Here is a 12,263-nt window from a genome sequence, read left to right on the forward strand (position 1 = left end):
TGCGGCATGTGTGGAATGTGGCAGGGAAACTCTCTGGGAAGACTGTTCCTTCCAGGGAGCGTCCTGCAGGCTTCTTTAAAGTAGTCTGAGTGCAGCAACAGACCAACCACAGCTCCCCAGCACTCGCCCACCATCTGCTAACTGTTAGCATGTTAGCATCCTAATGGCTTTTTACTTCATTTTGCAAAAATACACATCATGGTCAATTATTTTGTGACTATTCTCATGTTAACTGTTAGCATGTTAGCTTTAGGCGCCAGCGCCCCCCCGCGACCCAAAAAGGGAATAAGCGGTAGAAAATGGATGGATGTTAGCTTTTTTTTGCAAGTGTACACCTCATAGTCAAACATTTTGTTGCTTCACACATGCTAAGTGTTAGCACATTAGCTTTTTAGCTAATTTTGCAGGTGTACACTTCACTCAAATATTTTGTCTCTTAACGCATGCTAACTTTTAGCCATTGTACTGGCTTTTTACTTCATTTAGCAAAAATACACATCATAGTCAGTTATTTTGTGACTATTCTCATGTTAACTGTTAGCATGTTAGCTTTTTTTGGCAGGTGTACACCTTAGAGTCAAATATTTTGTGACTACTCTCATGTTAACTGTTAGCATGTTAGCTTTTTTTGCAGGTGTACACTTCATAGTCAAATATTTTGTGACTACTCACATGTTAACTGTTAGCTTTTTTTGCACGTGTACACCTCAGAGTCAAATATTTTGTGACTACTCGCATGTTAACTGTTAGCATGTTAGCATCCTGCTGGCTTTTTACTTCATTTTGCAAAAATACACATCATAGTCAATTATTTTGTGACTATTCTCATGTTAACTGTTAGCATGTTAGCTTTTTTTTGCAAGTGTACAGCTCAGAGTCAAATATTTTGTTGCTTCACACATGCTAAGTGTTAGCACATTAGCTTTTTAGCTAATTTTGCAGGTGTAGACTTCACTCAAATATGTTGTCTCTTAACGCATGCTAACTGTTAGCGTGTTAGCATTGTGCTGGCTTTTTACTTCATTTAGCAAAAATACACATCATAGTCAGTTATTTTGTGACTATTCTCATGTTAACTGTTAGCATATTAGCTTTTTTGGCAGGTGTACACCTCAGAGTCAAATATTTTGTGACTACTCTCATGTTAACTGTTAGCATGTTAGCTTTTTTTTGCAGGTGTATACTTCATAGTCAAATATTTTATGACTACTCACATGTTAACTGTTGGCTTTTTTTGCAGGTGTACACCTCAGAATCAAATATTTTGTGACTACTCGCATATTAACTGTTAGCATGTTAGCATCCTGCTGGCTTTTTACTTCATTTTGCAAAAATACACATCATAGTCAATTATTTTGTGACTATTCTCATGTTAACTGTTAGCATGTTAGCTTTTTTTTGCAAGTGTACACCTCATTGTCAAACATTTTGTTGCTTCACACATGCTAAGTGTTAGCACATTAGCTTTTTAGCTAATTTTGCAGGTGTACACCTCACTCAAATATTTTGTCTCTTAACGCATGCTAACTTTTAGCATGTTAGCATTGTACTGGCTTTTTACTTCATTTAGCAAAAATACACATCATAGTCAGTTATTTTGTGACTATTCTCATGTTAACTGTTAGCATGTTAGCTTTTTTTGGCAGGTGTACACCTTAGAGTCAAATATTTTGTGACTACTCTCATGTTAACTGTTAGCATGTTAGCTTTTTTTGCAGGTGTACACTTCATAGTCAAATATTTTGTGACTACTCACATGTTAACTGTTAGCTTTTTTTGCAGGTGTACACCTCAGAGTCAAATATTTTGTGACTACTCGCATGTTAACTGTTAGCATGTTAGCATCCTGCTGGCTTTTTACTTCATTTTGCAAAAATACACATCATAGTCAATTATTTTGTGACTATTCTCATGTTAACTGTTAGCATGTTAGCTTTTTTTTGCAAGTGTACACCTCAGAGTCAAATATTTTGTTGCTTCACACATGCTAAGTGTTAGCACATTAGCTTTTTAGCTAATTTTGCAGGTGTAGACTTCACTCAAATATGTTGTCTCTTAACGCATGCTAACTGTTAGCGTGTTAGCATTGTGCTGGCTTTTTACTTCATTTAGCAAAAATACACATCATAGTCAGTTATTTTGTGACTATTCTCATGTTAACTGTTAGCATATTAGCTTTTTTGGCAGGTGTACACCTCAGAGTCAAATATTTTGTGACTACTCTCATGTTAACTGTTAGCATGTTAGCTTTTTTTTGCAGGTGTATACTTCATAGTCAAATATTTTATGACTACTCACATGTTAACTGTTGGCTTTTTTGCAGGTGTACACCTCAGAGTCAAATGTTTTGTTACTTCACACATGCTAAGTGTTAGCACATTAGCTTCTGGGGATAATTTTGCTGGCGTACACCTCATTTAAATATTTTACTTCACACATATTAACGTTAGCATGCTAGCTTTTAAGTTCATTTTGCAGGTGCACACCTCAGAGTCAAACATTTTGCTTCACACATTTTAACGTTAGCATGGTAGCTTTTTAGTTAAGTTTGCAAGACTCAAATACTTGGTGACTTCACACATATCAATTGTTAGCATGCTACCATTAGCATGTTAGTACGCTAGCTCCCTTTGCAGTTTTACACCCAAGTGCCATACATCATTTTTTGTTGTTTGATGCTATCTGGCTAGTGTGCTAACTGTTAGCATTTCATTTTTTTTTTTTTTTAATTCACATGCAATTTCTACCGGAATGGCATTTTCTACTTTTTATTAATTCCTTTTTACATTTTCTATGGTGACGAGTGAGTCGGTCCCTGCTTGCTAACTCGTGCCGGAAGTGCTAACTTATGCATTTCAGCGAATAGTCAACAAAAGAGGAAGGCAGACCTGATGGACATATATTAATACTTTAATCTCTTGGTGGAACACAAGACGTCATGACACGTGTGTGTGTGTGTGTGTGTGTGTGTGTGTGTGTGTGTGTGTGTGTGTGTGTGTGTTATAAAATAAACAATTAAATAAAAATTAAAAAACAAACAGAGCTCCATTGGTGGCGGAACCAGCCGCCACGGGTCCGAGCCCGGGACGGGTGCATCGCGGAGAATGTGAGCCATTTTAACGTTTTAATCATCTTAAGTTTTTTGTTGTTGTTTAAAGTCATGATGGATCTCAACTTTCCCTCAGGGAACCGCAGCTCCCTAGTTCAGGCAGCACTTGTGCAATTATCCTGCTACTCTCAGATTATATATTAGTTTTTTTAATCATCTTAAGTTTGTTTGTTTCTTTAATGTCATGATGGATTTCAACTTTTCCTCAGTGAACCTCAGCTCCCTAGTGCCGGCAGCACTCGTGCAACCATCTAGTGACTATCAGATGGGTGTTTTGCCTAGGTTTTTATTTTTTTAATATAGGGGTTGTCATCTTGTCTCTGCGTCACAGTATCATGACAGGAGTTATCTTTACCTTAGTGAACCAGCTCCCGGGTGCCGGCAGCACTCGTGCAACCATTATGTGACTATCAGATGGGTGTTTTTCCTGGGTTTGTTAGTTTTTTTTAACATAGGCTTCGTCATCTTGTCTCTGCGTCGCAATGTCATGACGAGATGTATCCCTTTCATTTAAAAGCAGCTCCCTTGTGCCGGCAGCACTCGTGCAACCATCTTGTGACTATCAGATTGGTGTTTTTCCTATGTTTAAAAATATTATTTTTTTAACATAGGCTTCGTCATCTTGTCTCTGCGTCTCAATGTCATGATGGAGTTATTTCTCCCTCAGTGAACTACAGCTCCCTCGTGCAGACAGCACTCGTGCAACCATCTTGTGACTATTAGATGGGTGTTTTTCCTAGGTTTATTTGTGTTTTTGTCCATGGGCGTCATCATCTTGTCTCTGCGTCACAATGTCATGACGGGATTCATCTTTTCCTCATTGAACCGCAGCTCCATAGTGCCGGCAGCACTCGTGCAACTATCTTATGACTATCAGATGGGTGGTTTTTCCTAGGTTTGTTTTTTTTTTTTTAACTTAGGCATCATATTCTTGTCTCTGTGTCACAATGTCATGACGATTTGTATCTCTCTTTCATTAAACTGCAGCTCCCTAGAGCTGGCAGTACTCATGCAACCATCTTGTGACTATCAAATGGGTGTTTTTTCCTAGGTTTGTTTCTTTTTGTTTTTTTTAACATAGGCATCGTCATCTTGTCTCTGCGTCGCAATGTCATGACGAGATGTATCCCTTTCATTTAACCGCAGCTCCTTTGTGCCGGCAGCACTCGTGCAACCATCTTGTGACTATCATATGGGTGTTTTTCCTAGGTTTAAAAAAAAAAATTTTTTTACGTAGGCTTTGTCATCTTGTCTCCGCGTCGCAATGTCATGACAGAGTTATTTCTCCCTCAGTGAACTGCAGCTATCTAGTGCCGGCACCACTCGAGCAACCATCTTGTGACTTTCAGAAGGGTGTTTTTCCTAGGTTTGTTTGTTTTTTTATAAAATAGGCGTCGTCATCTTGTCTCTGCGATGCAATGTCATGACGAGATGAATTTCTCTTTCAGAAAACTGCAGCTCCCTTGTGCCGGCAGCACTCATGCAACCATCTTGTGACTATCGGATGGGTGTTTTTCCTAGGTTTGAAAAAAAAAAAAATTAACATAGGCTTCGTCATCTTGTCTCTGCGTCGCAATGTCATGACAGAGTAATTTCTCCCTCAGTGAACTGCAGCTCTCTAGTGCCAGCAGCACACGAGCAACCATCTTGTGACTTTCAGAAGGGTGTTTTTCCTAGGTTTGTTTGTTTTTTTATAACATAGGTGTCGTCATCTTGTCTCTGCGATGCAATGTCATGACGAAAGGTATCCCTTTCATTGAACCGCAGCTCCCTTGTGCCGGCAGCACTCGTGCAACCATCTTGTGACTATCGGATGGGTGTTTTTCCTAGGTTTGAAAAAAAAAAAATTAACATAGGCTTCGTCATCTTGTCTCTGCGTCGCAATGTCATGACACAGTTATTTCTCCCTCAGTGAACTGCAGCTATCTAGTGCCGGCAGCACTCGAGCAACCGGCTTGTGACTTTCAGAAGGGTGTTTTTCCTAGGTTTGTTTGTTTTTTATAAAATAGGCATCGTCATCTTGTCTCTGCTTTGCAATGTCATGACGGGATGAATGTCTCTTTCAGAAAACTGCAGCTCCCTTGTGCCGGCAGCACTCATGCGATCTCACATTATGGACACTTTTTTTTATTTTATTTTTTGGTCACGCTAGGTTTTTTTTGACGCACAGCGGCGCCGAAGGACATTATTTTTGAGGGTCTTTGGAAGGAGGACTAAGTGGACTTTGGACAGAAAAGATAAATAATAAGTTAGATAAAAAGATGGAGGTCTGTTACACAGAAAAGACGCTTAATTTTAAATAAAAAGGCAATAAAACAGAATGTTGGAGCTTAAAAAAGACGAGCAGCACATTAGAAATAAATAAGACACACGTGTTCCAAGGTCTCAGAGTCCTTCAGGCTTCCATGACATTTTGAGCCTTCTTCAGATGAGGATCTCCACCATGTCCTCCATGTCCACCATGTCCACCATGTCCACCACGTCCTCATCCCTTCTGCCCGTGCTCGTCACTTCCCCTGAGGCAAAAACAACAATAAAAGTCATGTTTAGGTGCATCCATCATCCAGTCTGTCTCAAGTACATTTGGACCCATACGGTTTCTTCAGGGCCGATACCGATACTCAGTAGTCAAGGAGGCCGATAAACCATATTTGGAGCGGATATAGTAAAAGTTGGTTTAAACATGAATCGTGTACGTCAGTAAACATCTGGACAAGTTGGGGTTTTTTTCACATTATTTTGAAGTAAAGGTGGGACCAGCAGTGACATCATGTTGAGTTTAATTTAGCACTAAAACAACTTTATTACGGGTTTAAGAGCAACATTTGCTATGCAAAATTGTTTAAAAAAAAAAAAAGTAATATTTCTACATCACAATAACCATCTAGCAGGAACCCTGAAATATTTTGAACCTTTAAAAAAAACTATTCTGGGTTCGTTATGTATTTATACATATAAAAAAGGATTTAAAAAATATATATACATATATATATATATATATATATATATATATATATATATGTATAAAATAAATGATAAATGGGTTGTACTTGTATAGCGCTTTTCTACCTTCAAGGTACTCAAAGCTTTGACACTACTTCCACATTTACCCATTCACACACACATTCACACACTGATGGAGGGAGCTGCCATGCAAGGCGCCAACCAGCACCCATCAGGAGCAAGGGTGAAGTGTCTTGCTCAGGACACAACGGACGTGACGAGGTTGGTACTAGGTGGGAATTGAACCAGGGACGCTCGGGTTGCGCATGGTCACACATCCACTGCGCCACGCCGTCCCGTATGTGTGGGAAAAATCACAAGACTATTTCATCTCTACAGAACTGTTTCAAGAGGGGTTCCGTCAATCGTCAGGAGATTTTATCTATATTTATCTATTTTTTAATAGATTTTTCCTTTTATCTTTATTTGATTACGAATCGTTATAAATGAGAATCGTGATTAGTCTGAAAAAAAATAATCACATATCTTTGGTCCGTTATCTATGTGGTGTTATTTGGTTGAATGACGGAACATTCTTCTTCCTCCAAACACGACGAGTTGAGTTCATACCAAAATGGATACATGGATGATACAGCAGAGGATTGGGAGAATGTCATCTGGTCAGATGAAACCAAAATAGAACTTTTTGGTATAAACCCAACTGGTCGTGTTTGGAGGAAGAAGAAGACTGAGTTGCATCCCAAGAACACCATACCTACTGTGAAGCATGGGGGTGGAAACATCATGCTTTGGGGCTGTTTTTCTGCTAAGGGGACAGGACGATTGATCCGTGTTAAGGAAAGAATGAATGGGGCCATGTATCGTGAGATTTGGAGCCAAAACCTCCTTCCATCAGTGAGAGCTTTGAATGGTTGACCAAATACTTATTTTCCACCATAATTTACAAAAAAAATATTTAAAATTCCTACAATTTGAATTCCTGGATTTTTCACATTCTGTCTCTCACAGTTGAAGTGTACCTATGATGAAAATTACAGACCTCTGTCATCATTTTAAGTGGGAGAACTTGCACAATCGCTGGCTGACTAAATACTTTTTTGCCCCACTGTATTAATGTTTATTTTCTTGTAAAAGGTAGTAAGTATTTATATATATATATATATATATATATATACAGTATATACAAAGTATACATATATATATATTAAATTGATTTTAGATTTTTTTCTACTTGATCAAAAAACTAAATAAAAAAATATATAATTTCATATATATATATATATATATATATATATATATATATACATATATATATACACATACACAAAGTAACAATTTATATTTATACCCATATATACACATGTGTACGCACACACACATATACATATATATATATAGTTTTTTAAAAGGTAATAAGTATTTTTTTTAAATATATATATATACATATATTATTATATATAATATATTATATTTTATATATGTATATATATATTTATTTATTTATTTTAAAAATGTATTTTAGATTTTTTTTGCCTTTTTTTTGGTCCGTTGTCTATGTTGTGTTGTTTGGTTGCATGACGGAACATGAAACTTGTGGCGCTCTTTTAACGAGCCAGCGCTGCGGGTGTTGCGACCGACGCTGGTCGAACGACTCCAGAGCTGCAGTCGCGAAAAAAACGAACAAAACGGGACCGAGGTAGACGCCAGGGGAGAAGGACAAAAACTGGAATTCCCGCAAAAAAGGAGGGTCTTGACAGGTGTTGCTTTTTTGTACATACTAGATAATGGTATCACTTGGGTAGATAATGTAGGGGGGAGAAGCTGATACTGAAAAAAGGTTGACACCGATATACGTCATAATGCAAAATATCGGCGGTGATAATCGGCCCGAGCAGGAATGGTTTGATTAAAGCCAGCGTTGGCGTCACATGTCCAACCCACCCGTGGGTGTTGTCTCCAGTGGGGGGGCCACGTCACACTCTTGTGGGCTCCTGTGTCGCAGCCCGGCGACGCCTGTCTGGTCATCTGAGAGACTTTTCCCTGCGCAAAGAAAGCAGACACTACATCAGGAGGACTACTCTGGCGCTACATCAGGAGGACTAGTCTGGGGGAGACCAGACACTACATCAGGAGGACTAGTCTAGCGCTACATCAGGAGGACTAGTCTGGGGGAGACCAGACGCTACATCAGAAGGACTACTCTGGCGCTACATCAGGAGGACTAGTCTGGAGGAGACCAGATGCTACATCAGGAGGACTAGTCTGGAGGAGACCAGACGCCACATCAGGAGGACTACTCTGGCGCTACATCAGGAGGACTAGTCTGGAGGAGACCAGACGCTACATCAGGAGGACTACTCTGGCGCTACATCACGAGGACTAGTCTGGGGGAGACCAGACGCTACATCAGGAGGACTACTCTGGCGCTACATCAGGAGGACTAGTCTGGGGGAGACCAGACGCTACATCAGGAGGACTAGTCTAGCGCTACATCAGGAGGACTAGTCTGGGGGAGACCAGACGCTACATCAGGAGGACTAGTCTAGCGCTACATCAGGAGGACTAGTCTGGGGGAGACCAGACGCTACATCAGGAGGACTACTCTGGCGCTACATCAGGAGGACTAGTCTGGAGGAGACCAGACGCTACATCAGGAGGACTAGTCTGGCGCTACATCAGGAGGACTAGTCTGGAAGAGACCAGACGCTACATCAGGAGGACTACTGTGGCGCTACATCAGGAGGACTAGTCTGGCGCTACATCAGGAAGACTAGTCTGGAGGAGACCAGACGCTACATCAGGAGGACTACTCTGGCGCTACATCAGGAAGACTAGTCTGGAGGAGACCAGACGCTACATCAGGAGGACTACTCTGGCGCTACATCAGGAGGACTAGTCTGGGGGAGACCAGACGCTACATCAGGAGGACTACTCTGGCGCTACATCAGGAGGACTAGTCTGGAGGAGACCAGACGCTACATCAGGAGGACTACTCTGGCGCTACATCAGGAGGACTAGTCTGGAGGAGACCAGATGCTACATCAGGAGGACTACTCTGGCGCTACATCAGGAGGACTAGTCTTGGGGAGACCAGACACTACATCAGGAGGACTACTCTGGCGCTACATCAGGAGGACTAGTCTGGGGGAGACCAGACACTACATCAGGAGGACTAGTCTGGCGCTACATCAGGAGGACTAGTCTGGGGGAGACCAGACGCTACATCAGGAGGACTACTCTGGCGCTACATCAGGAGGACTAGTCTAGAGGAGACCAGATGCTACATCAGGAGGACTAGTCTAGCGCTACATCAGGACGACTAGTCTGGGGGAGACCAGACGCTACATCAGGAGGACTACTCTGGCGCTACATCAGGAGGACTAGTCTGGGGGAGACCAGACGCTACATCAGGAGGACTAGTCTTGGGGAGACCAGACACTACATCAGGAGGACTACTCTGGCGCTACATCAGGAGGACTAGTCTGGGGGAGACCAGACACTACATCAGGAGGACTAGTCTGGCGCTACATCAGGAGGACTAGTCTGGGGGAGACCAGACACTACATCAGGAGGACTACTCTGGCGCTACATCAGGAGCACTAGTCTGGAGGAGACCAGACGCTACATCAGGAGGACTACTCTGGCGCTACATCAGGAGGACTAGTCTGGAGGAGACCAGACGCTACATCAGGAGGACTACTCTGGCGCTTCATCAGGAGGACTAGTCTGGGGGAGACCAGATGCTACATCAGGAGGACTAGTCTGGGGGGAGACCAGACGCTACATCAGGAGGACTACTCTGGCGCTACATCAGGAGGACTAGTCTGGCGCTACATCAGGAGGACTAGTCTGGCGCTACATCAGGAGGACTAGTCTGGGGGAGACCAGACGCTACATCAGGAGGACTACTCTGGCGCTACATCAGGAGGACTAGTCTGGGGGAGACCAGATGCTACATCAGGAGGACTACTCTGGCGCTACATCAGGAGGACTAGTCTGGCGCTACATCAGGAGGACTAGTCTGGCGCTACATCAGGAGGACTAGTCTGGGGGAGACCAGACGCTACATCAGGAGGACTAGTCTAGCGCTACATCAGGAGGACTAGTCTGGAGGAGACCAGACGCTACATCAGGAGGACTACTCTGGCGCTACATCAGGAGGACTAGTCTGGGGGAGAGCAGACGCTACATCAGGAGGACTACTCTGGCGCTACATCAGGAGGACTAGTCTGGGGGAGAGCAGACGCTACATCAGGAGGACTACTCTGGCGCTACATCAGGAGGACTAGTCTGGAGGAGACCAGACGCTACATCAGGAGGACTAGTCTGGGGGAGACCAGACGCTACATCAGGAGGACTACTCTGGCGCTACATCAGGAGGACTAGTCTGGAGGAGACCAGATGCTACATCAGGAGGAGTAGTCTAGCGCTACATCAGGACGACTAGTCTGGGGGAGACCAGACGCTACATCAGGAGGACTACTCTGGCGCTACATCAGGAGGACTAGTCTGGGGGAGACCAGACGCTACATCAGGAGGACTACTCTGGCGCTACATCAGGAGGACTAGTCTGGCGCTACATCAGGAGGACTAGTCTTGGGGAGACCAGACACTACATCAGGAGGACTACTCTGGCGCTACATCAGGAGGACTAGTCTGGCGCTACATCAGGAGGACTAGTCTGGAGGAGACCAGACACTACATCAGGAGGACTACTCTGGCGCTACATCAGGAGGACTAGTCTGGGGGAGACCAGACGCTACATCAGGAGGACTACTCTGGCGCTACATCAGGAGGACTAGTCTGGCGCTACATCAGGAGGACTAGTCTTGGGGAGACCAGACACTACATCAGGAGGACTACTCTGGCGCTACATCAGGAGGACTAGTCTGGGGGAGACCAGACACTACATCAGGAGGACTAGTCTGGCGCTACATCAGGAGGACTAGTCTGGGGGAGACCAGACGCTACATCAGGAGGACTACTCTGGCGCTACATCAGGAGGACTAGTCTAGAGGAGACCAGATGCTACATCAGGAGGACTAGTCTAGCGCTACATCAGGACGACTAGTCTGGGGGAGACCAGACGCTACATCAGGAGGACTACTCTGGCGCTACATCAGGAGGACTAGTCTGGGGGAGACCAGACGCTACATCAGGAGGACTAGTCTTGGGGAGACCAGACACTACATCAGGAGGACTACTCTGGCGCTACATCAGGAGGACTAGTCTGGGGGAGACCAGACACTACATCAGGAGGACTAGTCTGGCGCTACATCAGGAGGACTAGTCTGGGGGAGACCAGACACTACATCAGGAGGACTACTCTGGCGCTACATCAGGAGCACTAGTCTGGAGGAGACCAGACGCTACATCAGGAGGACTACTCTGGCGCTACATCAGGAGGACTAGTCTGGAGGAGACCAGACGCTACATCAGGAGGACTACTCTGGCGCTACATCAGGAGGACTAGTCTGGGGGAGAGCAGACGCTACATCAGGAGGACTACTCTGGCGCTACATCAGGAGGACTAGTCTGGAGGAGACCAGACGCTACATCAGGAGGACTAGTCTGGAGGAGACCAGACGCTACATCAGGAGGACTACTCTAGCGCTACATCAGGAGGACTAGTCTGGAGGAGACCAGACGCTACATCAGGAGGACTACTCTGGCGCTACATCAGGAGGACTAGTCTGGAGGAGACCAGACGCTACATCAGGAGGACTACTCTGGCGCTACATCAGGAGGACTAGTCTGGAGGAGACCAGACACTACATCAGGAGGACTACTCTGGCGCTACATCAGGAGGACTAGTCTGGAGGAGACCAGACGCTACATCAGGAGGACTAGTCTGGGGGAGACCAGACGCTACATCAGGAGGACTACTCTGGCGCTACATCAGGAGGACTAGTCTGGAGGAGACCAGACGCTACATCAGGAGGACTACTCTGGCGCTACATCAGGAGGACTAGTCTGGAGGAGACCAGATGCTACATCAGGAGGACTAGTCTAGCGCTACATCAGGACGACTAGTCTGGGGGAGACCAGACGCTACATCAGGAGGACTACTCTGGCGCTACATCAGGAGGACTAGTCTGGAGGAGACCAGACGCTACATCAGGAGGACTACTCTGGCGCTACATCAGGAGGACTAGTCTGGCGCTACATCAGGAGGACTAGTCTGGCGCTA

At 44.2% G+C, this 12,263-nt stretch overlaps 1 protein-coding gene across 1 annotated transcript in view; it reads right to left on the reverse strand.

Annotated features, from left to right (window-relative positions):
* Nucleotides 1-2,889: 2,889 nt before the first annotated feature.
* The window catches only part of amotl2a (angiomotin like 2a), a 31,734-nt gene continuing 22,360 nt past the window's right edge, over nucleotides 2,890-12,263 (reverse strand). The window contains exons 10-11 of the mRNA XM_061888069.1: nucleotides 8,015-8,113; nucleotides 2,890-5,625 (exon numbers count right to left, since the gene is read on the reverse strand). Of these exons, the coding sequence (XP_061744053.1) occupies nucleotides 5,534-5,625; nucleotides 8,015-8,113 (191 nt within the window). The 3' untranslated portion in view covers nucleotides 2,890-5,533. The remainder of the gene's footprint in view (nucleotides 5,626-8,014; nucleotides 8,114-12,263) is intronic.

Source organism: Nerophis ophidion, linkage group LG26, assembly GCF_033978795.1.
Source record: "Nerophis ophidion isolate RoL-2023_Sa linkage group LG26, RoL_Noph_v1.0, whole genome shotgun sequence".
Taxonomy (NCBI): domain Eukaryota; kingdom Metazoa; phylum Chordata; class Actinopteri; order Syngnathiformes; family Syngnathidae; genus Nerophis; species Nerophis ophidion.